The sequence below is a fragment of the Anabas testudineus genome, chromosome 16 (genome assembly GCF_900324465.2).
Source record: "Anabas testudineus chromosome 16, fAnaTes1.2, whole genome shotgun sequence".
Lineage (NCBI taxonomy): Eukaryota > Metazoa > Chordata > Actinopteri > Anabantiformes > Anabantidae > Anabas > Anabas testudineus.
In genome coordinates, this window is record NC_046625.1 from 8,939,695 (window position 1) to 8,965,614 (window position 25,920).

The following is a 25,920-nucleotide window of genomic DNA, read 5'->3' on the forward strand; positions in this document are numbered from 1 at the left end:
CCTGGACAAAATCTAAAATTAACTTTTAATTTTAGTGCTTTCTGCACCAAACTTGTATTTATCCACTCTTGTGGCTTTGACTCCATTATGTTTTTCACCAGATCAACCTATAGATACACATAACCAAATCCAAAATGATCTACACGGAGAAGCAAGCATGCCGACACACGTTCTGTTTGTTGGGGTGAAGTGACCCTTTAACATTTTCTAATAAGTCTTTCATTGTCCTTACTGCTGCTTCATGCCCAAGGGGACAACACACACACACACACACACACACACACAGAATGTGAAGGCGTAATGAAGAAAGGATGGAGAGAAAATAAGTAACCAGTGATGCAGATATTCAACGTAGACTCATCCTCCAAGGGAGACCACCAGCTGAGCTCACCAAATAGAAGAAAAAAAAAATTACACTATAAATATGTATGTGGAAAGCGGTTATCATAGTTTCTTAACAACACATGCACTAACATGCACAAAAAGGGATGCAGTCAACCAATAAAAAGCCACAACAGCTACACGAAGAAGTTTGATATTCCTGCATTTTGAAGCACTAAGTTTGTGCTTATGACCTTTAAGGTTGAAGGGGTGAGTAATGAGGAGTGCAGCGACTCAGCCGGGTCTGCCTGGGAGGCGGAGGAATGAAGGACAGGGATGGAGAGATGGGTGGGAGAAAGAGACGGAGAGAGAGAAAGCAAGAAAGAAGAAATATGAAGGCGCTGTCATCTCGTTTCTTCTCCCTCCGGCTCCCCCAGCTGTTCTTCTCGCTCCCTCTCTCAATCACTTTTCATTGTCACTCATCCCTCCAATCACCCCTAACCGCTTGCGCGGCCCTCCTCCTCAACTGCCCTGCCCCCTGCTCCCTCGCTTGCTCTCTCCTTCCTCGTCTTTCCCTCTCTTTCTCCATCCACACAAATGACTCAGTGAAACAGGTCAAGTGTTACAAAATTCCCCCTGAAGCTCAACCTGCCTAATACAAGGCCTCATTGCACCAAGACAAGTAATACGCTGCCTACTCAGTGAGAGGGGGACTCAAGCACAGAGGAGAGGGCTACTACTGACACACACATGAATATAAGCTCATAAAGTGCTTAGAAGATTTCCATATATATTCTTTATCGACATGAAACTCACTCCACTATGCATCAAAAGACATCTGGCTGTATATCTATATTTAGAATGTTTTCTCCAGTTTTTTTTATTACACTAAAAATTATCAGAACTTAAATTGAATTTCTTGTGATGATCAAATGTCAATCTGCAAGGAAAACGATACATGCAACTGAACTCTCGTTTGGAGTCATTACGATATATATTTAAGATTCTTCATATTGATGCAATAGTAAAGTCAGTGTGAAACTGGAAAAACACACACTGCCACAGTGGACTTCTGCAGTACCTCTCCCACCTATCCACACTAATGAATAGCAATTGGGGAACAGAAATCCCTGAAGCACTGGAGTAAAAGTTGTATTAAGAGGAGGACAGCAGAGTACAGTGCCTTAAAATAGGATAAATGACCAAGAAAAACTAAATGCAATGCACACACTTGCCCTTTAACACTCCTAGACACACACCACGACAAACCAGGTGCTAGAAAGTACAGTATGCAAGTGTTTGCTCTGCAGGCTGTGTGTTGTGAAATAAAAGTGTAACAGCTCCATGTATCATGATGGTGTGGATAAATGACTTGCAAGCAATACTTCGACAGTGTGTGTAATACACAGATAAATAACTGGGAACTGGGAGCCATATGACGACACACAGGCTCCCGAAGAGAGCACGCAACCTGCCGCACTAACACATGATGATAAACAGACCAGAAACACGAGGAACAGGCCAGAGAATGCACTTGTTTATAGGAGATTTGTTTGTCTGAATCCCCCGGGAAAGACTGGTCATTTGGGAGGGTAATGACTTAGGAAAACTGAAATGTACTGGAACATAAATTAATCAAAATATGAGCCCTGCATTCATACATCCTACGAGTGCACTGTGCTGTCTATACGCTGTTGTTATCTCACAACAAAGAAGATTCAGCTATTACACATGGTGAAAAGAAGAAACGTGTCCGCTCGTCGCTCCTGCTGAAGGCGCGTCGGTCAGATCGGCTGGGACGAACCACTTATTACTGTCAAGGTGGCAAAGATCACATCTACATTTGCGAGAGCGATAATCAACTCAAATTTATAAACATTTCACGTAGATCCCCCGTGATGCCAAAAGCTAAATTCAAATAACATTTAATTTCCTTCTCTAAGATAAGACCTTTTGTCCGTTCAATGCTACATTATTATTTCACTTCCCTAAGCTGACAGTTAAACAGAGGGGATGTTGCAGCTTGGCTGTGATTCGCATGGCAATGCTGAGCTATTTCCTAAACTCCAAACTTGCTCGCTCTCTCTATCTCTCCCTTTCACACATTTAACACTGAAGTGCACTTCAACAGTGAGTTGGAGCCGTTACCCATGATGCCTTAGCTGTGGGGTTGACTGACAGGCAGCATAGCTGAAGTCGCTGAGGACCACAGAGGAGAGGAGGAGTTAATAGTATGCCAACATACAGGAGACCCACAGCAGTTATATATGTGACAAACACATGTGTAAAACAAGTGGGTATAAGTATAAAGGACAACGAAAGACGTCGATATCAAAGATTTAGCAGCTTGGAGCAGTTTGACAGCATGCATACAGATGTCTTTTGCTTGGAGCAATAATTAATGGGTTAAATCAATAAGGTATTTCCTTAAAAAAACTAAACAAAAGATGCCTGTGGGTTCAATAGCAAGTCACTGGGGAAGTGTTGGTGAAATGAGAATAGAATAGAGGAAGCAGAGTGATTAGAGAGGATTTTACATCCCAGGATTGTTTGGATAGTGTTGGCTGCAGTAAATCAAAGACACACATCCATAGCTACAGACACACACAATTCTTTAACAGATTTGCAATGCTCCAACATTTAGTCTGCAGCAGACGATCAGAAGATAGGAGCGGCAGAGAAGAGGACGGGGCAGAAGGAGTGATTACAGGAAAAAAGATGTCTAGATAAGATGACAGACATATGAATGGGGAGGCAGTCTGTGGATATAAAGGGGGCGCTGACAAATGCACATGAGACAAAGACACACTCTCACACACAATTTTGTGAAGTTCTGACAGTCCTCTCTTCACTATGGCTGTTGTTTAATGTCAAACAAGGAAGGAAGCGAAGACTTAGGCCCTACAGGGAACCAGCCAGTGTAGATAACATCACATAATAATACAGTGCTGATGAAGGCTCACAGTCCAGTCGCCTCCATCACTTCACTGCACTGTACAAACCAGAGACTTGCACAGGAAACCCATAAATGCATTTCGAGTTGGGTTGAATTCAAGAATATGTATCAACATCTGGATCGGAGTTGTGTTTTCAGAAATGAGCAAAACCAAGATGTGACAATATACTGAGTTTTACTGGTCCTTTAATTCTACTTTTAAACGTACACACTTATATATACTTTTATTTTATATTATGTTTTATCACAGCAGTAATTTCAGCCATTTCACACTAAATGCACAGACAGCGGCACATATGCTAATTTACTTGTAAAAGTGCTGGCAATAATGTTTCTATTCAGTTCTGGTGCAAATTCAAAACATCTTATGAGGAACAACACACACAACATAACAAACATTAGTTGTTCAGCAGCACTCAGGAAACATTTGTGATGAACTCCCACACAAGGAAGGAAAAAAAGGCAACATACATTTGCATGCACATTCTGTACTGTCGGGCAGACAAACATCTGCACAGCAGTTACATGCACAAATGAACACGAACACAATCATCTACCATTTACTACAAATTTGGCAGTCCCCAGAAGAATATCTCAAGTCCTTAAGACCAAATATTTGCAGACTTATTTCATTTTTATCTCCATATTCATCTTTTATTCTGTATGTTTATATCCGAGTGCATACGCAGACGTGCATGTGCCAGAGTGTGCATGTACTTTGTAAGAGCTGCCTGTTGAGATGGTGAATTAAACAGCAAGTGCATTTGATCTGCAAAGCACTCCAGGGCAAATACACACAAAATGAGACACACACAAACACAAGTACACACACACACAGGCTTGCATACAGCATCAAAATCATTTCCGTCACAGAATCTATTCTTAGGAGCAGCAACAAACCATTCTTTCCCTGATATAAATCTCTTTTATTCATACGCACAGGCACACACACAAACATACAAATGCACACTTTGCCCAAAGCTACACTCCCTGGTGGTCATACTGCATTCACATAATGTTCTTTGTTTTTAATTTTCTAGAACAGGATTTGTTCCAGGTAAGTCACCGCACGAAGACTTTTTGGGGCTTATTTAACTCACAAACACGCACACACACGCTACATCTTTCATCTGGCGGTGGTGGTGGTGGGTGTTTGTGCAGGTGTGTCGAGGTCAGCGGCATTCTGAAAACGTCAAAGCTTCTTTCCCACTCTCCATCACACACACATGCGCACACACACACACACACACACACACACACACACACACACACACACACACACACACACACACACACACACACACACACACACACACACACAAAATCAGATCTGTGAGAAGCTAAATCAACACAGCTGCAGCAACTCAGCCTTCATCATCCTCCTCCCTTCAGTCAGCTGCCTCTGTTCTGCTTTATGCCCTTTTGCTCTCTCCATCCTTCCCGACTCCTCCTCTTCTTTCTTCTCTTTTCCCCTTTTATTCAATCTTGCATTAGTCACTGTTAAATGTAAATATCAGTTAACTCTCTGTAGCGTCTTCTACAAGGCCTCAGATCTCATCCCTTCACCTCCTCTTCATTCTCTACACACCAACACGCCCTCTTTGCCCTATCCCTCTCTCCCTGCATTTCTCTGTCCTCCCAGCAGTAAGCTGAGCATGTGCTCCCCAGGGGAGACGTGCCTCATCCACCCAACAATACTTTGCATCCACCCTGCTACCTCCAGCCCTGTCAGCACAGGACAGGAAGCATAAATGCCCAAGGGCCTCTAGGGGAAACAGGAGTATCCACTTCCCTCCACACGTGTGTGTGCAGTGAACACATATCTGAACAAAACTGAATGACCAGAAGCCAGAAGATCAGATGTTACTGTTTACTGCTTGAGGAAGACAAATGATACAATTTCCAATTTCCTGTGATTATTTACGATGTAACTTCATCTGCCCTCTGATTTCACCTTGCTCTACATGATAACAATACATTTTTAGAACAATAGCATCTCCAGTCAGATAATGTTAAAGCTCTGGTTAAAAAAAAAAAGTTATTAACTTTGACAGGAAATAATTGCCTAGGGACATCTTTGTTAAAACTGATGTTGTCAATCAATGAAGTTCTTTGACACTGCATTTTTGGTAGAAAGGAAGGCATGGAAGAGCCATTACTTTCATCTGCATTTCATTAACATCTCAGGTAATATGCAAGTGCCTGTTTAATAAGTAAACAGTGGATATAGTTGTTGCCTGAGGCTGCCGCAATCATTGCATTCAGCCAAAACAAAACTCCATGAAAGTAACGAAAAGAAGAGAGGATATCAGATAGCAGATCAAAACATATGTAAATATCCAGTCCTTGCCACAAAACCATTAAAAATGTTAATGTACTATAATCTGTTGCAATGAGAAGTTCCCTATTTAGTATTCACAAACCACCATGGTCAAAACGAATTAGTGTCATATGGACTCATAAAAGATCAACAAGACAAATTAATTTTAATTAAACAAGGGTGCATGAAAGTAAATTGTACATTCTGACATTCTGTATCATATAGGTTTACACTTGTTTAGACTAGACTAGTAACTGTGAGATAAGTACTTTTCATATCTACATCAGATTCTAGGTCTGCATGGATACAGTAGCAGTGTGGATCAATTGATCCACTAATTTGGTCCAGACTGAACCATAGCAATTACTATTACATAGTATCATTCCTATGACCTTGGTGATCCTCCAAGTTTTCTTCTAGTGCCATCGTGTGGTTCACATTTGGTGGTGAGTAATACGACCCAACATTTACTACTAGATCGATTGCCATTCAATTTGGCACGTACATTAATGGTCCTGTAATCACCGTCATCCACTGCGTACAATGGGGAAACAAGCTATCTAACTATCTTCACTCTCTTATATCTCCTAAACAAACCCATCTTCTAAAGGCACTTTGCTAAAAAAAAAAAACGTTTTGATACTGCTTTTTACCTTACTTGTAAGTGGCCTTGGACAAAAGTGTCTGGTAAATGACTACATCTAAATGTAAATGTAAACTAAGATTGTGAACAAGAGCGACATTAAACCTGCGAAACCTCAGCGTGTTAATACAGCCTCACAAACTGCAGCCTTGTCGTCTTTGTCTTGCTACAAATACAAGAAAGAAAGAAAGCAAACAACTGGACAAGTTGAAAAAGTCATCTACACTCTCAGACATCAACTGATTTCCTACCTCATCAGGACTGCAGTCATATTCATGTCTTGCTTTTATTCTTCAGCCCAGTCTTCAGGAAATGAAACACATGCTTAGACTGAGGTCAGTGATCACCTTGTCTCCATCTTTGGGATCATGGTCCTGAAACTGGAGGGGTATGTTTGGCTATGAATCAAATCCAGTGTGCTGGAGCACAGAACCAAAATAATGAAAAACATAGTGTATCACTGCCAGTTGACACAAATCTTCCTGTTACTTACACAGTTGGAACTTTAACGATTCATCACAGGAGAGAACGAGAACAATCATTTGCTTTAAAGCCAATAAAAATATGCAGGAACCTACTTTCATAATTAAGGTCAGAGGCAGATAATCCCTGTCAAGGCAGGTCACCACATCCTTCATTCAGGCATCCATGCAAAGTGCCTGGCCATTTATCAATCACTCTGGGATTTATTAGTGAAGTCTGGAGCCAGAGGGTGAAAGGTTAAATAGGGGGCATTGTGTAAGCGGTTATCAGCAAAGAGAGCCCAAATTGGGGCTGCATGCTAATCCAAATACCCAAACACACACACACACACACACACACACACACAATCAGATGTTAAATCAACAGTGGCTGTAGCTGCCAGTGCTGGAAGTTAAATAGACAAGTACATGCAGGCACAGAGATGCACGTGTGAAACAATACACACACACTCATCACGTTTGTCCTCTCATACGTGGAACCTTCTGATAATAATCAAGTCTAAAAACACTTTCTGATCTGTCAGTAATCCAGCAAAACTCTCATACTTCTTTCAGCACATCGTGCTGCTCACTCTCTGTCTAATACATGCCTGTGCACACACACACACACACACACAAATACGGTGGTACAAGCAGGGCCTCTACCAGCTAGCTGATTGCCCGGGGGCACCACACCATGTCTTGTCACTGTAAGCTAATGTTGAACACGGTGGTAGCACTTGGCATAGCTGCTGTCACTTTGGCTTCAGATCCAGCTTATTTGCTCTCAGCTCAAATAGGCCAGGTTCTGCTTTATGGGGTCACCCATGTTCACATAGGTGCATACCTTTTTTTTGTGACAAATGTAGACAAAACTGCAAGTGTTGCACAAGCTTTTACTCCTATCTAAAGCTTAAAAGCCTTTCTGTTGCGCTCCAGTCTTTTACATTCAGCTACAAAACCGAAAAGAGTCAGAGTGTGTCTGTGTGTAAGTGCTCTCCATCTCACTAGACTCAAATCCAAAGCAATTAGAGAGGCCAGATGGTGGGCTGGACTCACAGTAAATAGCTGTGCATTGACAGAAGAAGCCTGCAACAAAAATGAACTGTGACAAGGAGCCAGGATGACACACAGATACATGACGGCATCAAAGCACCAGGCAAACATTGGGGACACGCTGCCATAACTGCCATAAACCAACTGTCACCATCGTGGGGAACTTAACTGTATTGTTTTGGAGGGGACACGGAGGGCAGTTTTGTATGTAAACCAAATGAGGCAGGTGCACAGGCACGCATGAACACACGCATGCACTCACACGCCAGAACATTATACAGAAACCTGTTCACACACAGACACAGACAACCCTCTATGTGTCCTTCTGTTAAAATTTGACCAAACCAGTTTGCTTTAGTCCGAGTTCAAACAATGCAGCCTTTGAGAGGCACTCCATTCACCGAGTTTCAGCTTGGCCTGCACATTCCCTACTGAAAACACAAACTGCCTCCCTCCAGGAAAACCACTAAAGCCCCAACACTACATTCCTAAACTCTATCTTCTTCTCTGCGTGAACAGTATTTGCCCAGAAGGTATTAGAGCTCTAGTGAATATAATGATTATACATCCGCATCTTGAAATAAGAGTGTGCGTGCACTTTGAACAGTCAGTCTTCATTATCCGCATGCTCAGGTGAAAACCCAACAGAAAAAATGTGCCCTTTAAAGAACGAAAGCATCTCTTACATACCTGTTACCAAGGCAGCAAGTTTACTTCAGCCAACCAGGACACATGTACAAATCAGAGAGACTAGGAGGAGGTGGAGTTACATTACAACACAATTATAATCCACAAAATGGCTTCTCATTGCTGTGCTCAGTTTCCCCATAAGCTTGTTATCACACCTCTGTTGACACACACGCACACAGATTTATCAAAACTGAAACGAGAGAGACAGACAAGGAAATGAGAGTGGAAAAAAAAAAAAAAGTCAGGGAGGTGGTGTGTTTGCAGTGTGAAGGATGGACGACAACGGACAGAAAGACCACTTCATATCCTGATCAATTAATCTATAAATCTAATCAGTGAGAATCAATGACTGGCACTTCTAATCAATCTGGCTCTTCAGCCTTCCACACTAACCTCAAGTGATGAAGAGAGAGCATGGAAAAGGAGAAACAGATATCACACGCAGCAAGACTGGAACATTTCAAAAATCAAGAAATCTTTAATAGCAACAAAATACAAAAAGAGGCATGACATGACAAAATGGCGACAACAATTCTAATTTGTTTTGTTTTTTTTTTTTGTCCTTTTCTTTTAAAAGATCAAAATAAATTTAAAATTAAAAAATACAAATAAGAAAGAAATACAACTTTTACACAGAGTCAATAATAAAAAGCACATTTGGGGTGAGACTGTTTTGTTGTGTGTACAGTTCGTTTGTATAGAAGAAGCACATTTGCCAGATTTGGCAGCAATCACAGCGCAGCAGTCAAGAATAAAGCACTCAGAAAACATAAATTATAAAGCACTGCAAAATAACAGAAAATAGGAGAAACTGTAATAGGAGAAAATAAATCCTTCATGCTTGCTGTCACTGAGGAATACACAAACGTGACACCATAAATTAGTAATTCTTTTCTCTGCTACATATTTATATATTTATACTATGTACACAGGAAGGTTTGATCTCTTTTTTTTCTTTTTATGCAAGTAAGATGGGAGATGTTAAGGCTTTGATCAGTCATCACATGTTTTGAACTGAAAGCACACCAACAGCATGCGACTTCCTGGAAAAAAAAAAGGGGTATTTGGTATCTAACCTTGTGCTAGACCTGGGCCAGGACTGTGAATTTCTCTGAAAGCATTTTGTCTGACAAGCCTTACTTGGGTGCTGAGGTGGATGGCAATGGTGTGTGTGTGTGTGTGTGTGTGTTTCTGCGGAGGCAGTCGTGGTTGTTGAGTGAGAGAAGTCGAAAACAGCATTTTGGAGATGAGTAGGAAGTTGAGACTGCGTAAAAGCATTCAAAGGGATCCAGGAGGTGGAGGAGGTCGATGTGGTGGCATTTTCATGAAAGCTATATTTCCCGTGTAGAATAAAAGCAAGACGGACAAACTGTTTCCTAAAAAGTGTGTTTTTCTGACACTGGGTGAAAAGTGTGCGTCCCTGAACGTGTCGCCGTCTCTAGATGGAAATCGATTTGGGAACGGGCTGGGATTATTTGGTGTAGAGAAAGCAGTGGACACATCATGCTCTGGCTCTTTCCACACTAACAGGACACAGTATTTGTCCTGACAGAGTCACTGAGCAAGAAGAGGAAAAAGAAAATGTGTTTTCGTATATGTGTGTTTTTCTGCGCAGCTATGTGAGCGCATTTGTGTGGGCTTATGTCAGGAGATGGCAGAGTTGTCAGGTATGAGGTGCCTTCTGCACAGTTTGGCTGTGGGAGTGAGCATAATGAGAGTGACTGAGGGGTATTTGCGTGTGGGCGAATGTTTCTCTACATTCTGCGTATGTATACGTACAGCGTGTGTGTGTGTGTGTGTGTGTGTGTGTGTGTGTGTGTGTGTGTGTGTGTGTGTGTGCACGCTAAATGCACAATATTTTCAGTTTGCCAGTTTTTGTTCTGTTCGTTTTTTTTTTTTTTTTTATGATGACAAAGGTGGCTACTCAGGTTACAGCCCCAATGGCAGCAACAGATGTCCCAAAGCAGCATCACAACAAGACACGCACCACTGTATACCCGGATGGAGCTGACTAAGACACAACACAGACCATTGCTTGTGTGGTTACAGCCTACCTGTTAAATTCTGCTGTGTGCTGTGTGTATTTTTGCATTGTGCAAGGTGTCAGTCAAAGAGAAGCCAATTGTGCAAAAAAAAAAAAAAAAGTGTGTGCTTATTATGTGGAAATCCAGACAATTCTAACTTAACCAAAAAAACAGAATAAACAAAATTCATATACCCCAGTACAAATGAAGTCCTATGGTTTAGGTTTAGGTAAACTAAGCTCAGTGAGTTCAGTATGTTGAAACACACAAACTACTGAGGTATTCATTAGATTAAAAATTACATTCTCAATGCCATCTGAGACAATTGAACTTCAGGTTTACCCAAATCAGAAATCCTTAATCTTTACTTCCACAACACTGGCAACACGGGATCAATCAATCTGATATTTACATTTTCATAAATATCCACATTTTCACAAGAAAAATAAAGATGCTTACATATATAGTACACAGATACACCAAAATGTACATACAGTTTTGTCCCTTGTTGGTATTTTTTCCCCAAGAAGCAAGTGTTACAGTCATATTTCTCTTTGTAGTGGTGACACGCACAAGTGCAAAAATAAGTAATACATTTTCATTTTGAGCTGCTGTGACAAATCAGCTGTGTTCAGTAAATTTACTGCACTCCAGGTTGACAGTAGCTGCATGTATGTATAAGCTAAGGCCATTAGACAATAATCCTATTGAACACAGTGGCTTACAAAATGCCAGACGGTGCTCAAACACTAAACGCTGACTCTATTTTTGTCATCTGTCTTCTGTGTCTCTCTCAGTCTATCTTCAAGGTTAACAACCATCACAGTGGCAAACAAGGACGGTCTATCTCAACACACATACCTGCACAGTGGAACTGTGTCTCACATCTGCATTTCAAGGTTAAAAACAGCCACAGTCATCTTTGCCCTTGACACTGGATCACCCTGTTTTTGACATTATGACCTGCAGCTAACCACAATCCTCGATCTAAGCTGGGCCTTAAGGAGGTCAGCAATGCTTCCATTAAAACTACACCCGCCAGACTCCCTGTGGGTGTCAAGGGGAGCTGATTAGAAGGCCAAAACACAATCATAGCTCATCCTCTTCAAGATTGTCCATTACAGTCATCAAGCAGCTATGCTGATACATGCATATGTACACACTGACCCTCAAAGAGAGCAGTCTACAGTAGCTATGGAGTAATATTTGCCAGACAGAGCCTCCAGCAGCTCATTAGAAGGATAAATTAACAGCCAGGAGACAATCTGTCCTGATGCTGATTTAGAAGGGGCAATTTCGCTGCTTGTTCCCTGTTAGTCAATATGACTCCCATAGCTTCGCCGTGGATGCAGCCTTTCATGTGTCCCGATCAATTCACTATATTTAACAACATCCGTTAATGGAAAGAAATCTCACATGATGTTATTGAAAAGCTATCTGTCCTAATGTGGACGGACTTTGGGGGGGGGTGGGATTCTGTTGCATCCAGCCATTAAGTAAGGGGGAAGGTGGAAGTGTCTGTGCGGTAGAGTGAACACGGCCACTCCAGGTGGATTATTGAGTCCTGGTATGCCAGAGCAGGCCGCGCTGAAACAGAGTAAGTGGTGCGTTTGACACATTGGGAGCAGTAAAATACCCCCCTCTGCTCTCTGTGGCACTGACCTCAACACTGCCCTGGATAAATCATAAACTTCCCATAAACACTCAGGAGAGGGGTAAAGAAAGAAAGGGAGAGACACAGGGATGATAGAGAGATAGAGGTGGGAGGGAGAGGATTTCGCCACATCATAAACGATCAGTGGCAGCAATCTGTTGGTCCTGGCTAAGCGAGCGACTTCACGGCTCATTACCAGTCAAGCTCCTCCTGTCAGGAGCACTCTGAAGAGATGGGGATGAGGAGCAAAAGAAAACAAAAGAAAAAGAAGAGACATGCTCCTCTCTAGTCCTGCATCCCTCGCTCCATCTCTTGACCCTGTCAGATCGGCTACACCTCATTCTTTCATCTCTTGTTTAACGTCTCTCTCCTCCAGGCACAGTACAAAAAGTTTGAATGCGAATACCTTGTTAAGAACTTGGTTTAGACTCTCTGCAAACTTCCTTTGTTAAATTCAGGTGCTCTTGTATTTGTGCCGCACATGAGGAACAAACAATTGTTCTTTTTAAATTTTTTGTAAATTCAGGAGTGCCTACTGCGGATGATAGTCTGCAAAGATGTTTTTTTTTTTTTTTTTTTTTTTTTAAGTTTGAGAAGAAGGCAGAGAGAGCGGAAAGGAGAACTCGCCAGCAAACAGGAACAAATACATTGTTCTCTTCTCTAAATCACCTGATGCTTGCTGTCTATACCTTCAAAAGGTTTTCCTCCCAACCCATCACTAGCTACTAACTACCCACAAGCTGTCACAGCACAACGCATTACCCAAACAAAAGGTTTCCCACAGGAGGACTGAGAATAGCAGGCAAAACATAACTGCTTGACAACCCCTTCCACTTCTACTGTTTTGGTGAAGATAAGAGTGAATATGCAAGTGCGATGCCTCCTCTATAGCCAAGCTTGTATCATGATTCCATTATACTACTCCCACACTACATAGTTTCTCTCTTTTAGTCTGTCTGTCAAGAGTCCTTGTCAAGGTCCCAGTGATAGGGATAGCATGAGCAGATGCAGTGGGAGAAATGTTGTTTCTTTTCTGTTTGATTTTCAGTTCTGAGGGACCAGATAACAGCGAGAACTCTTTCAGAATATCCCCACCACACCCTCCTGTTCATTCAGTTCATTCAGGGACTGCACTTTGATTAATAATAGATTATATTTAAAATCAATTTTCAAAAATAAAAGTGGTATTATTTTCTCTCCTCTTTCAGACAGGGACGAGACCCTAGAGCCACAAAATCCTAAGGAGGAAGCCTCCATTCCACCTTGTTCTCCCTTCTGCTTATACGTAAACTGCAGTCCGAGAGATGACAGAGCCATCCCGCTGGGACTCCATGCCATCATCCAGGTAATCTCCCATCATATCATCCTCATCGTGTGGAGGGCGAAGCTGGAGGATCGGGGCCCCTCCAGGAAAGTGATCATACCCCTCCTCCTCCAGCTCGTCAAACTTCCTCCTCTCTGCATCATCTAATTCGTTGCTTAGCAGGATGTCTTGGGCAGTGGGTGTAGAGGCAACAACTTCAGGCCGGCCTCCCATGGTGAGTGGTTGGTGGTGGTTGTTTTTCTCTCCGAGGCCCTGGTGGGATGAGCCATCATTGTAAACGTAAATCGGGCCATTGTTGTTACCGCCTCCAACTCCACCGCTGCCTGCACCTCCTCCTGTGCCGTTCTTGCTGGCCTTCTTGCCGCCACCAAATATGCGTGTCTTCATGTCACTTCCACCATTGGCACGGTAACCCTGCTGTTGCCTGCGGCTACGGGTCACGAGCACAGCGATGAGAGCAGCGACCAAAAGGAGAGCCAGCAGGGAGCCAATCACAGCTCCCGCCACCACGCCAGCATTGGATGGGTTCACTGAGGGCTCTGTAGGAGGGAGGATAGGCAGGGAGGGAGAAAAAGGAAGAATAGGAACATGGTTGAAAAAGGGGGGAAAAAAGAGAACAGTGTAAAATAGGGATAGAGGGCAGGGGGGAAAACAGACAGCATAAAAAGCAGAAGCAGGAAAGGGTAACACCATGGAAAAACCACAAGAAAAAAGGGGAAGACAGAAAGAAAGTAAGGGTTGAATGGTGTCAGTGTTGCTGGTTTGAACCGTATTCAGTCAAGTGTGTAAGAGTGCTGAGGTGTTGGTACAGTCAAGTGTGTATCTGTATGTGCTGAGCTTCCTGCGACACTAACATTTCCTCCTCTACCTCAGAGCTGCTCCTGTCCCCATTCCCACACTCATGTCACACCAACATCTCATCCACATTTCCTCCTTGTCGTCCTTCAAACACCAGGTATTGTTCCAAAGCTCGCCACAAATCACAACGCAAGGTGAGGGGAGGCAAAAAAGGGCAGGCCGCACACACACTTTTGAAGGCGCTACGAATGGCGTGTGCAGGGCAGAGCAGGTGGAGGCCATGCAGAGGAGGAGAATAATGATGGATGGAGGGGGGGAGAGGGTAGAAATTGGATGAAGAAGAGTAGGAGGAGGTGGCAGAAGAGGAGGAGGAGGCGGTGGATTGAGTGAGTGACAAAGTGACACAGCAGAATGACAACTCCTCCTGGCAGCCGTGGACGAAGAGCAGGGAGACAGATTGGCACTCCTCTCCGCTTCTGTAAACCACAGGCACTGCTTGAATGCACGTCAGTCCTGTATGTGTGTTCATTTTTGCTCTACTGAATAAGTCAGACTGCCATGTTGCATGCACACATACATAAAAAGAAGCCATTTTAAGTTGAGTTCAAATTGCTTTTTAGCATGCAAAGTGGCAAAGAGAGCACATAAGTAAAGATGAGCTCCATCATCCAATGCACACTGTTTATGTTGGTGTCTCTGTGAAAAAAATAAAAATAAACACTGGCGACACTGGTGTATATTAGGGTTGTTAAAATATCCCACATGACTTCTCATCTATACAGTGTGCTTTCTCTGAACTCACACTTCCCACTCCCTCGATATGCCTAGGCAGTGATATTACAGTAGTATTTTAAAGCAGCTATTTGAGCAGCAAAAGAGGAATTTGTTTGAAGTAAAGGATGGGTACTCTTTAGATTTTTCTGATTTATAGTGGCAATAACATAGCTCACTGTAGGTATTCTTGGTGACTTAGGTTTAAGAATATAAGCATCTTGTTCCTTGTTTACCTTTAAATGCATGTCTGCAGCCATACTGGTCATTGCTTAAGTAAAATACAGCCAAAAATAAGCTAAGTTATCATTAAAATCAGCATATGTCCAGTCACTTGCTATCATGGACACATCTTAGCCAGTACTGCAGTTTGACACCAGGCCCACTTAAGACAACACCAGAAAACACAAACACAGTTTTACTGCTATGCATACGCTTACTGGGGACAGAAGTTCATGGCCTTAAGTGCTCTCCAGCTCCCCAAATACAGGCCCTATGACCGCTTCCCCTCCCATGGGAGGGCTTATGGCACTAACACTGCCTGATAATGTTAGTTACGGTCTGCTCCAGTCATACTGTTTGCATTCACTGCACTGTGAAGCACTTTGAATAAAGATGTCCTTGAAACAACATAGGTTATTTAACAAGGTAATATATACAACATAACAAGCAAAGTGACTTCAACAAGAAGGAGGGAGCACATTAGACTGATGGATATACACATCAGACTTTATTCCATAAGCTGTTTCTGCAACAATGTGTCTTCTTCCAAGATTTAAAGAGTGAGCCTACTTTTAGTAGAAGAGAAAATAATGTCTAAATGTATATTATTCCCACATTTACAGGGCTCAAAGGTATATCATGTAATGGTAAATGTATTTTTTGATTTTTATTTAATATGCTAATTTATTTAGTCTGGCTAGTTTTGCACATCTGGAAGCCCCAGAAACAAGAGATTAAATGTTCTCATTTTACTCTTTTAATCCCTGAAGGAGGCACACTGTTACAGAAACACCATCTTATGATATAAAGTCTATGTATAATTTATTATTCTAAAGTGTCCCTGCTCCCTTCAGGTTGGAATGCATGAACTCCACAATAAAACCCAATACGTCATGGTTAGCAAATGAATTTTTAATTTTAGTCCCTGGTTGAAAGTGATCAAGAACCCTTAGCTAAGCTGAACATCCTCTCTGCTGCTCTTGCTTTCCTTTCCACTCTCTGCACTTTAACCAGCCGCTGCAGAGGATTAACCAGTGGTAGCCGTCGTTGAAATCCCCTTTCTAAATTTGAAAGTAGTGAATCAGCCCAATTCTTATTGTCATCCCTATTTCAAATAAAATCAGAAGCCAGCCCTCTTGTTAAGTTTACAGAGAGCTGACAGAATTACTCTTGTAACACAGTTTCTTGTCAGAAGAGAAAATGGTAGTCTACTGCTGTCTACACCTGTGCTTCTCTCCTCTTTATTTCTGCCTCCACTACCCATTTCTCCATCTCTGCCTCCACTTCACCAGCTGTCTCCTGCACAGACACTTTCCATCTCCTCTAAATTCATTTTGCTTTCCATCTTTCCAATTTAACATGAGTATTTCTGTCGTATGTTGCTTCTCTCTCTGCTCTCCTGTTCTGTGCTTCACTTGCAACATATGTCTAGGGACAAAATTAATAATTTCATGTGGCTACATATCTTTTTCTTTCTATCCTTTTTTCTCACCAGGCTCTCCAAGCACACTGGCTGTCTCCCCTCCTGTTCTCCCTTGTGCAGTGCTAAAGAGTTCTGTTCACACACATGAGCATGAGAGCCAGCCCTCAGTGTCCACTTCTAACAGGAACACAAGAAATGCATTTTCACCTCAGGCTCTGTGAAGCTCTGGCAGATGCAACATGGCAACAATCTCTATGCCAACTTAGGGCCAGATGCTGCCACACATTGTTTCACATCAAAAGGAATTACACTCAAATTTAAATGCAAATTCTTCCTAAATTCCACTCATCAAATTATTTTTAATGCTTTGCTCAAGTCACTGCCTAAGTGTCTCTTTCAAAGTGTATAGTGGAAAATCTTTTCATGGATGCAAATTCATATTTTATTTTACCCTTCTGGAGACAACACTTGAAAGATTTAAGAGAGATGTAAAGGAGCCACCCCTGGCTCCCAGTACAGGCCCACTACAAACTCAGACGCATCCTAACAAAGCACCAGTGGAATTGATTTAAGTGGGTGAGGAGAGGACATCGTATAAACACATTCTGCTGGATGAGGAGACTGAACAACTGCAATATGCATGCTGTGTGGATAAGAGAGGGCGAGTTTTAAAGTAGAAAAACAAACATGCATAAGTACAGTAACTGCACCTCCCACCGTTCCCCTCCCCTCCCCTACCAAACACACACTCACACGCACACACACACACACCATACTGTGGAAGCCAAAAATCAGCATGTTTCTTATGAAGTCACATCCAGCACAACCGTAAGCTCCAAGTGACCGCAAGTAATGAGAGAGATGGAGCGGAAGTAAAATCTACTGCAGCCTTCAAAAATCATGCATGGTCTCTCTCTCTCTCTCTCTCACACACACACACACACACACACAAACACACACACACACACAACCCATTATGGTCATCAGTGGTCCAATGCTGGGTTGGGCTGCACCTAGAGCATAGCTTAGTAGTATTCTCTGTCAGCATGTAAAATTGTTGAGCAGAGTTGTGTGTACATGTGCACAAGTGTGTGTGTGTGTGTGTGTGTGTGTGTGTGTGTGTGTGTGTGTGAGAGTGTGTGTGAGAGAGAGAGAGAGAGTGTGTGCTAATGAGGGGTGGGCAGGGGTCCAGTTGCAGGCTGGAGGGAGACTTGGCTCGATCAGACCTGTTCTCTGGCAATTTTCGCATGGCCGGAGACACACACCGAGAAACACAGGCAGATGCAAGCAGACACACACGCATACACCCAAACCCAGCAGAGGAAAATGGCCAAGCCCCTTGCCCTTGAACTGTCTCCTTAGATGAGTCTGAAAATGGGAGAGAATGCAGTGAATTGAGAGGAAATCTTATTTCTGTTGAACTGAGACCCCTCAGACCATGTTGTGAGATTCATTCGCGGGCATTTAGCATTTTGAGGTTCGGCTGAGGATGGAGGGGGAAATGAGACAGAAGATGGAGGGAATCTGGTTTAGCCACGCAAGAAACCCCCAAGAGGAGACTGGAAGGGAGGGATGGAGACTATAAAGCTGTGATTAAGAAAGAGCTACTGGTATTTAAGAGTTAAAGCTTAGAGAGAAGGAGATAGCATGGGCATGAGAAGGAGAGGGAGAGAATGCTGGGGGCAGGTGTCTCTTCTCTGGGCACGGAGATCAGCACCAGACTTGCGGAGGCTGAAAGACAACCTGAGAGAGATAAGGAGGATGATGAGAGAGCATATGCTAACTGAGAGGATGAGAGATGCAATGAAAAGAGCAAACTGCAGCAAAAGAGATAGTGAGGGAGAGATAAATGGAAAGAAAGATGAGGGGAGAGCAGGCTGTGACTAAGCTGCCGGATCGAAGATGAGAGTAGGAGAGGCAAGGAGAAGAGAGGACATCCATCCCTCTTTCGGCCTCCATGTGCACAGGACAAGACTGAGGGCAGAGGACATGGGCAAACAACCACACAAATGCACACAAGTGTGTAGATTTGTGTGTGTGTGTCATGCAGCTTTGGGGAGAGTAGGGGACCTGCTATCAAGCAGGTGCTGGCCATTTCACGCCTGTCGGCCCCTCTTAGCCCTGTTTGTACACACGCATTCACATTAGCCTCTACAGGTCTGTATCACCCCCCCATCTGGAGTCATTATACATCTTTCTAATGCTCCGTTTCATCTATTCAATTCAACTAATACTGACTCAATTTTTCTTTCTGAATACTTCTCTCAATCTCTCCGTCTTCTGCAAACTTCCTTCACTCCGACACTCGCTGGTTCCCTCAGTCACCTCTTAACTGCCAGCAAATTTAGCTCACATCTTATCCTCCTCCTCTACCAGTGAGTAAGAGAGGAGTGGGAAGGAGGGAAGAGGTGGTCGGCCGCGAGAGAACAAGACGAAATGGAGGAGGGAGATGACAGGACAAGGAAACTGTGGGAAGTCCAACACGGGAAGCGACCAGAGAGACGAGACCAGAGAGATGAGAGAAAAAGGGAGAAAGTGGGTTGAAGAGTGGTAGAGGAGAGGAGATGTGGGATAAAAGACACCGAGTGAGAGAGGAACGGATGGTGGAAGGAGCCAGAAGCTGAAGCAGCAAAGGGTGACTGATCCGCTCTGAGAGGCTTGGAAACAGACACACACACACATACGCGCGTTATGCTGAGAGATAGTGGAGACCAATAGCAGTGAAGATAGAATGCAGTGGCACAAGATTCCCATGGGAGTTTTAAGTGCCATCAGCATCCACTCTCTCCCTCCATCGCTCATGCTGTTGCACTCTCCCTTCTTTGAGTATGAGAACTGCTGGTGCATCCTGGTGCACGTTCCCTGGCTTTTTAGTCTAAAAGCAGCACCCTCCATCTTCCTCCCTCTGCTCCCTGGAACTTTGTAACTTCTTTGCGTGTTCCTTGTAATACACAGCAGGAGATGGTGACATCCTTAGCGCTACAGAAGACAGTAACTACTATGCAGCAGTACAGAGTGGCCCCAGAGGAACGGTGACGCATGCTGTGGCTCTGTGAGGAGCCAAGGGACTTGGAAAGATGGGGTTGGAAGAGAAAGAAAGAGAGAAATATATAGTGTAATAAGGAGAGGCTGCGCAAGAAGACATGAAAAATAATAATAAAGAAAATGAGGGCATGAAGGATCTGGGTGGCTCAAAAGATGTAGCCACCAGAGAAATGCACTTTTTCTGCAATATGGGCAAGGTTTACCCCCATGTCAGCAAAAAATTACTTCCAGTTAAGTGCAGACTTGAAGCAGAAGAGTGGAAGGGAATGTATTTTGTATGAGGTGAAATGCAGTCGTGAACTCTGTTGAGGTGTGCAGCAGAATGTTTTCCATTTTACCTGGTGCCACCGTGCCCGGTTCAACTCCAAGAACTTAGGTGGTACAACAAGCCATACAGCACTCAGACAGATACGCATCACAAATATTAAATTGTAAACACACACAGCGTATCAGCACAAATCTAATCCCAGCTGAGTCCAAATGTGAGCCAAATCTATCACTTCTGCTGTTTGCAGCCAAATATTCAATACACTGACTCTAATGAGCACTGCTCACTTGCTTTAGTCTCTCCTGTCATTACTGATGGCCAAAGGTACTACTAAGAAGCTACTCAGTAGCTTTTATGATCATGACTTTAGGGGAAAGAACTGTTCTCTCCTGCTAGAAAAATAGAAGAGAAGCACAAATATGCTTTATGTGCGCAACACATAATGTGAACTACCTCTAAAAACCTTGCAAAAAAAAACCCTCTGCAAAATGCCATCTGATGTACAAAAGGGAATAGACAGACCTTGGGTACCGCAGAGGAAAAGAAACTTTGATAATACAGTGCTATTTAGTGCATGCAGAGAGACATAGAAAAGTGACATGCATTGTTAATAGGACACAGAGGAAAAAGGAGGGAGAAAGATAAAAAGCTGAATGAGAGAACCCCAAAGGACACAAATACACACCGTCACTCTCACACACTCAAACACTCTATACAGCAGTAATACATATACACCACGGACAGAGCAGTTGGACCCTCTAGCCCTACACTACACACCCCAGGGAGTCCTCAGCACCGGAAAAAAAAGTTTGTGTGTGTGTGTGTGTGTGTGTGTGTGTTCATATGGCATGTGAAGTGGAACAAGGTAAATTAAATCCCAGAGGAAGACATCAGACAGGAGGAAATACAGTATGTAGCATGTGTGATGAAAGTGTGAAAGTGCAATTGGTTCCAGTTCATCAGTTCAGAGGATAAAAATGTTTCCATACACAAGCCAGGGGAAGGTTTAGATGGTGAAGGAGACTCAAGTGAGCACCAAGTGTGTTTCTCTGTTCAGATTTGTGGATTTATAACGACAGGGTCAATTCTTATGCAAATTCATGCTGTCACAGAAGTGCACAAAGAGAGACACTGTATGTGAGGACCACTTATGCACATGGTATGTGGTTTTTAAATGTGCACATGTTTCTGGCGTGTGTCCTTTAACTCACCTCTGATCGTAGCTGTGACCTGATCCCTGCTGATGCCTATGCTGTTCTTGACCTCACAGACGAAGGTGGTGTTGACATTATCATCCACCTTCAGTACTCTCAGCTCGTTGCCTGAGATCTGCACTGTGTCTGGTATGTCTCCTGACACGCTGCAGGGGCATGAGCGTATTAGAGAGACAGGAGAACAGGGAGAAGGACAAATGGAAAGAAATTAGAATTGTTATTTGTTTGACTATGGGCACAATAAGAATTTAGACAGATGTACGTTTACAAAAATGTGTTGTATTGTGCAATCAAATTCTACTAATCTTGATCAGGAGAGCAATACCAATCAGTTTCCCCCTTTCTCAAAAAGAAATTCATTATCACACAGTGGAGGAAAATGCGATGGGGATAGAGGGAAAATCAAATCTGCTGGATACAGGCCCCAAATCTCATCTCTCCCATTTTAAAGTTCCAGACTCCAGTTTTGTTTGTTTTGTTTTTTTTGGAAAATTTTGTCACAGTTATGTTAATAGCTGATAATACAGAAAAGGGGAAAGAACGAGTCATATTGTGTTTCTCATTATGCGAGGGTTAAATCTAGAGTCACAGAGTCTATTATGAGAAATTATACGGCTATCTCCACAATCAGAGCACACGGCTGTAGTGGAAATAATAAAAGCGCTGATTGCAGCTCTGTGTGGATTGTAGACTTGGGGACGAAGGGTAAGAAAGGAAAAGGAAAAGAATTGAGGGAAAAGACCGTGTGATAACGAGACTCCAGCATGTGCTGATACTTACGTCTTCCACTGGACGGAGACTGGAACAGGGTTTCCAGTAGCCTGGCAGGTGAGCACTGCATTTGTACGACCTATATACCAATTATCATCATAACCTGCTATGGTCACCTGAGGGGCGTCTAGGGAAAGGACAGATGAATGGCAGAAGAGAGGAGGAAAAAAAAAAAAAAAAGGAGAATAGAGCTCAATTAATCAATCCAGGGACTGAAATGGACGGAGGGCAAAATCATGTTAGAGCGTGAACAGTGATTCATGGAAGAATAAGTGCTGCGTTTGTGTGTCAAACATACTTACATTGAACTTCTAGCTTCAATGGGAATCTCTCTGCTCTGACCTGGGTCCTGTGAGACACCACGCAAGTGATGTCTTTCCCATTGTCCTCTGGTGTGGGAACCATACGATACTCACTGGTCACCGTTACTGTGTTGTTGGCCCCTGGTTTAGACACTGTTGTCGCATTGCCATTGGCTGAGGTCTCCCAGGTGATCTGGGCCGCGGGGCGGCCGTCCACAGACTCACAGCGTGCCACAGCGACTGGATTAGTGCCTTCTACCACTGTGACGATGGAGGCCGAGTTCTGAGGCTTAGCTGATGGATGGATGGATTGATGCAAAGATGGAGGTTGGTTGTAGAGAGGAAGAGAGACAATGGCAGAGAGAAGATTAAGGGATGTAGAGATAGATAAAATGGAAATAAGACAGCTGAAGAAAAAGATAATGTGCACCATTATTGATAAACAATTTGAGTCACCAGTCTGGCAAAAGCAAATCCAAAAGCTCAATCTCCAAACATCCTCTGTCCCAGATTCCCCCCCCCTGCCCCTCGCTCTCTCGTCATTTTTCTCTCCAGAGCCTGCATTGATAAACAATTACAAGCACCAGTGCAAACAAATCCAAACCCTAAATCTTCTTTCCCTCCATTTCTTTAATCTATTCCCTCTTTATCCATATCACCCGCCATTGATAAACTATTTCCCTGACTGGTGCACTGCATTTCCATACACAAATTCGAAATCACTGCAAGATGCTTGTCTGCCTCCACCCCCTCTACATCACCTCGCACTTCATTCTTCAGTTGCCTTCTCTGATACTAGTGTGGGACCAGAGGAGAGCACGCAGGACAAAAGCTGACAGCAGGCATGACAAGCAGCTAGATCAATAAAATGCCTACAGGGAGGCAGGCAGCCATGATGCGTTGGAGAGTGAAGAGAGCGGAGCACACTGGTGCCGGGCCAAGGTCAGACCTGTGGTTCCATTGCATTAACAAGAACACAATTGATCTGACAATACCACTTATAATAGCAATTAAGCAGAGCTGGACATGCTTTTAACCTGTATGCTACCTTTGGGGGAGGGAGAGAGCTACAACAACAACAGGCAGAGGGAGGTAGGAGGAGAGTACTCCACATTTCGATATACATATATACCTAAATATAGTGAGTAATGTAGATATCTACATGGCTAGAGACTCCAGAGAGGGCTTTTGGCTAGAAAAGCTCATTTAATTCATAACTACTCACTCCATTCAGTGTTTGAAATAAAAAACAAACTACACATACTTCAGGTTAGCCAGGATTTGCTCCCAGTGAAGATAGAGATTCAGAGTGAAACATGGTAGATTTCTTAGCTTGTAATAAAATAGAAATGTTACTTTAACAATGTTTTTAAGTCCTTGGGAGGCAAGAAGCTAGGAAGGATTTGAACCTAAGAGACAACTTCAACAGAATAGTTAGCCTTGAATTATAGAGTCATAAAACCACAACTTAGTGTCCGTGCACAATTTTCAAAACAAGCTCCTGAGTATCTGATATTTGTAGGATGTGAGGGTGAAGTCACGGCCATCCAGAGTAGAGCTGGTGTTGCAGATATTTAATACATACATAGGTAAGTACTGTGGTGCCAGAAGGAACTGTGGCTAAAAAGAAATTTGAATTACTTTGAAACCATATTATTAGAGATATTCAGGTTTTGCCTTTAATTTGTAACCCATCTACACCATATTTAGATTAACTTAGTAACGTACCCAACATGACCAAGTAGGTGATGCCTTGTTCGTTGCCACGCGGGTAGGTAGCATATTCGCAGATGTACTTCCCCTCATCTGTCATTTTAACGTCGCTTATCTGGATGGAGGGGCTGTCCAGATTAGGGGGACTGGGAGTAAAGCTGACCCTGCCCTTCACAGGCGAGTCGGGGTAGTTGGGATCATAGTTGGGATGAAACACAGCAATGTTGATCCTGTCTCCGTCCTTTGGCTCATAGATCCATGTGACCTGTGGTGAAGCAGGTGCAGGGTCAGTGGTTAGGATTCATACAGTGACTGGGGGGGAAAAAAAAAAAAGCAACTGGCCTCATCTATCATGGCACTGATAAGGAACGCTGGAGAGCATTTTAGGACATCTGCATTTTGCTGTAAACTCCACAGGGGAGCACAGCCAGCATCACAATCAAATAAGCGGAGCATGTATGAATATGGATGTGAGTTTTTCCATGAGGCAGTACACCCTCTCTCTCTCTCTCCGAGCTGCTGTTAGCGGAACCAGCCGAGTTCATTGAGATGCGACTAAGAACTGTGGCCATTACTATATTCAATCCCCTGAAGAAAAATGAAGCTTAGTATTGTTTGTTTGGAGTAATAAAACATTAAGCCTAAATGTGATAAAAACTTATTACCAGCCTCAGGATCATTTCTTTGGGCTACAATTGGTTAGATTAAGGTTTAATGTGCCAAATAAACAAAGCACATGGACCTGTATTATCATTTTATATTTATTTTGACTGCAATGAATTGCTCTTATTTACCCATTTCACAGGTTTCCCACAACAGCAGAACCAGCTCAATGCATAAACACAAATGCTTTAATTTAGATGTATATCGCCACGTTTAGTCAAATACTAAATAGTGTATTTACTTAATGGCCAATGTCAGCTTATTTCAAACCTAAAATCAAACTATAGCCCTGAGTAATTTGAACAAATTATATTGTGTTAAAGCAAGATGACTGCAATTTTATGATCAAACAGACATTTTTATTAGAATTTCATACCACAAAATCAGTTTAAAGTTGATATCAGTGTGGTGGTATAGAGACATAATCAAATCTTAAGTGAAAAAAGAACGAACAACTGCATTATGGCTGTGTGTATCTGACCATTGTGAGCTGAATCCCAGTGGCATCAGTGAAGGCACAGCGCAGGTTTACTGTCTGGCCAGGATATGACGACACCTCTGGCTCCACCTTCACTCGCTGGCCTGACACACCTAGAATAAACAGAGAAAGAGAAAGAGAAACATCAATATTTGTTTCCTTCATTCTCAAACTAGCACAGGAGAAAAAGGGAACAGATATGATCTGTACAAAGCTTCCTGATGATAAATGAGGACAGCATACAAGTGGCTGGTAAAACAGAGGACAGCATTAGTGAACCCGGGCAAGTAGGCCAAGAGTCTGGTGTCGCTCCATGACTGTGCATGTGTAGATGGAGAGGCCAGAAAAAACGGGATATTGCTGGGAAAAAAAAAAAAAGACGAAAACCAGTTCTCTCTTCCACATAGGTCGTAAATCATCTGTATGGGTTACGCTTTTCTATAGCCTGCCATTTTCTGTACTGACACATTCCTGTGTAACAGCAAAGAGTCAAAATAAATATGCTTTTTTGGTGTGTTGTGTCAGTGGGTGTGTGAGCAACAGAAAGAGCAAGGGAGCTTTAGAAAGACAATCTCTCTGTGTTTGTGTGTGTGTGTGTGTATGTGTAATCCAGGTCTCAGTGAAAATGTAATTACTTGTATGAGTAAGCGCGCATTAGTGTATGTCAGCAAGATGGCACCTGTTTTAAGTAAGAGTGGATTACCTGAAGATACACAACTTCAAATGTCTGCAGCCAGAGCTACATGTGAGGATGTGCGTGTGCGCAGTGTTTACCGGCAAGCTACACTCGTGCAACAGCACAA

General features: G+C 43.0%; 1 protein-coding gene across 3 annotated transcripts in view; it reads right to left on the reverse strand.

Moving 5' to 3' along the window:
- The window catches only part of si:ch73-22o12.1 (nectin-2), a 70,936-nt gene that overhangs the window by 17,590 nt on the left and 27,426 nt on the right, over positions 1–25,920 (reverse strand). For 2 of the 3 annotated variants that reach the window (XM_026370571.1, XM_026370570.1), the window contains exons 2-6: positions 25,121–25,230; positions 23,992–24,241; positions 22,264–22,557; positions 21,971–22,088; positions 21,188–21,336 (exon numbers count right to left, since the gene is read on the reverse strand). In XM_026370571.1, the coding sequence (XP_026226356.1) occupies positions 21,188–21,336; positions 21,971–22,088; positions 22,264–22,557; positions 23,992–24,241; positions 25,121–25,230 (921 nt within the window). Of the gene's footprint in view, positions 1–10,330; positions 13,989–21,187; positions 21,337–21,970; positions 22,089–22,263; positions 22,558–23,991; positions 24,242–25,120; positions 25,231–25,920 lie in introns of those variants that run through there. The other variant, XM_026370569.1, reaches the window with a different exon arrangement.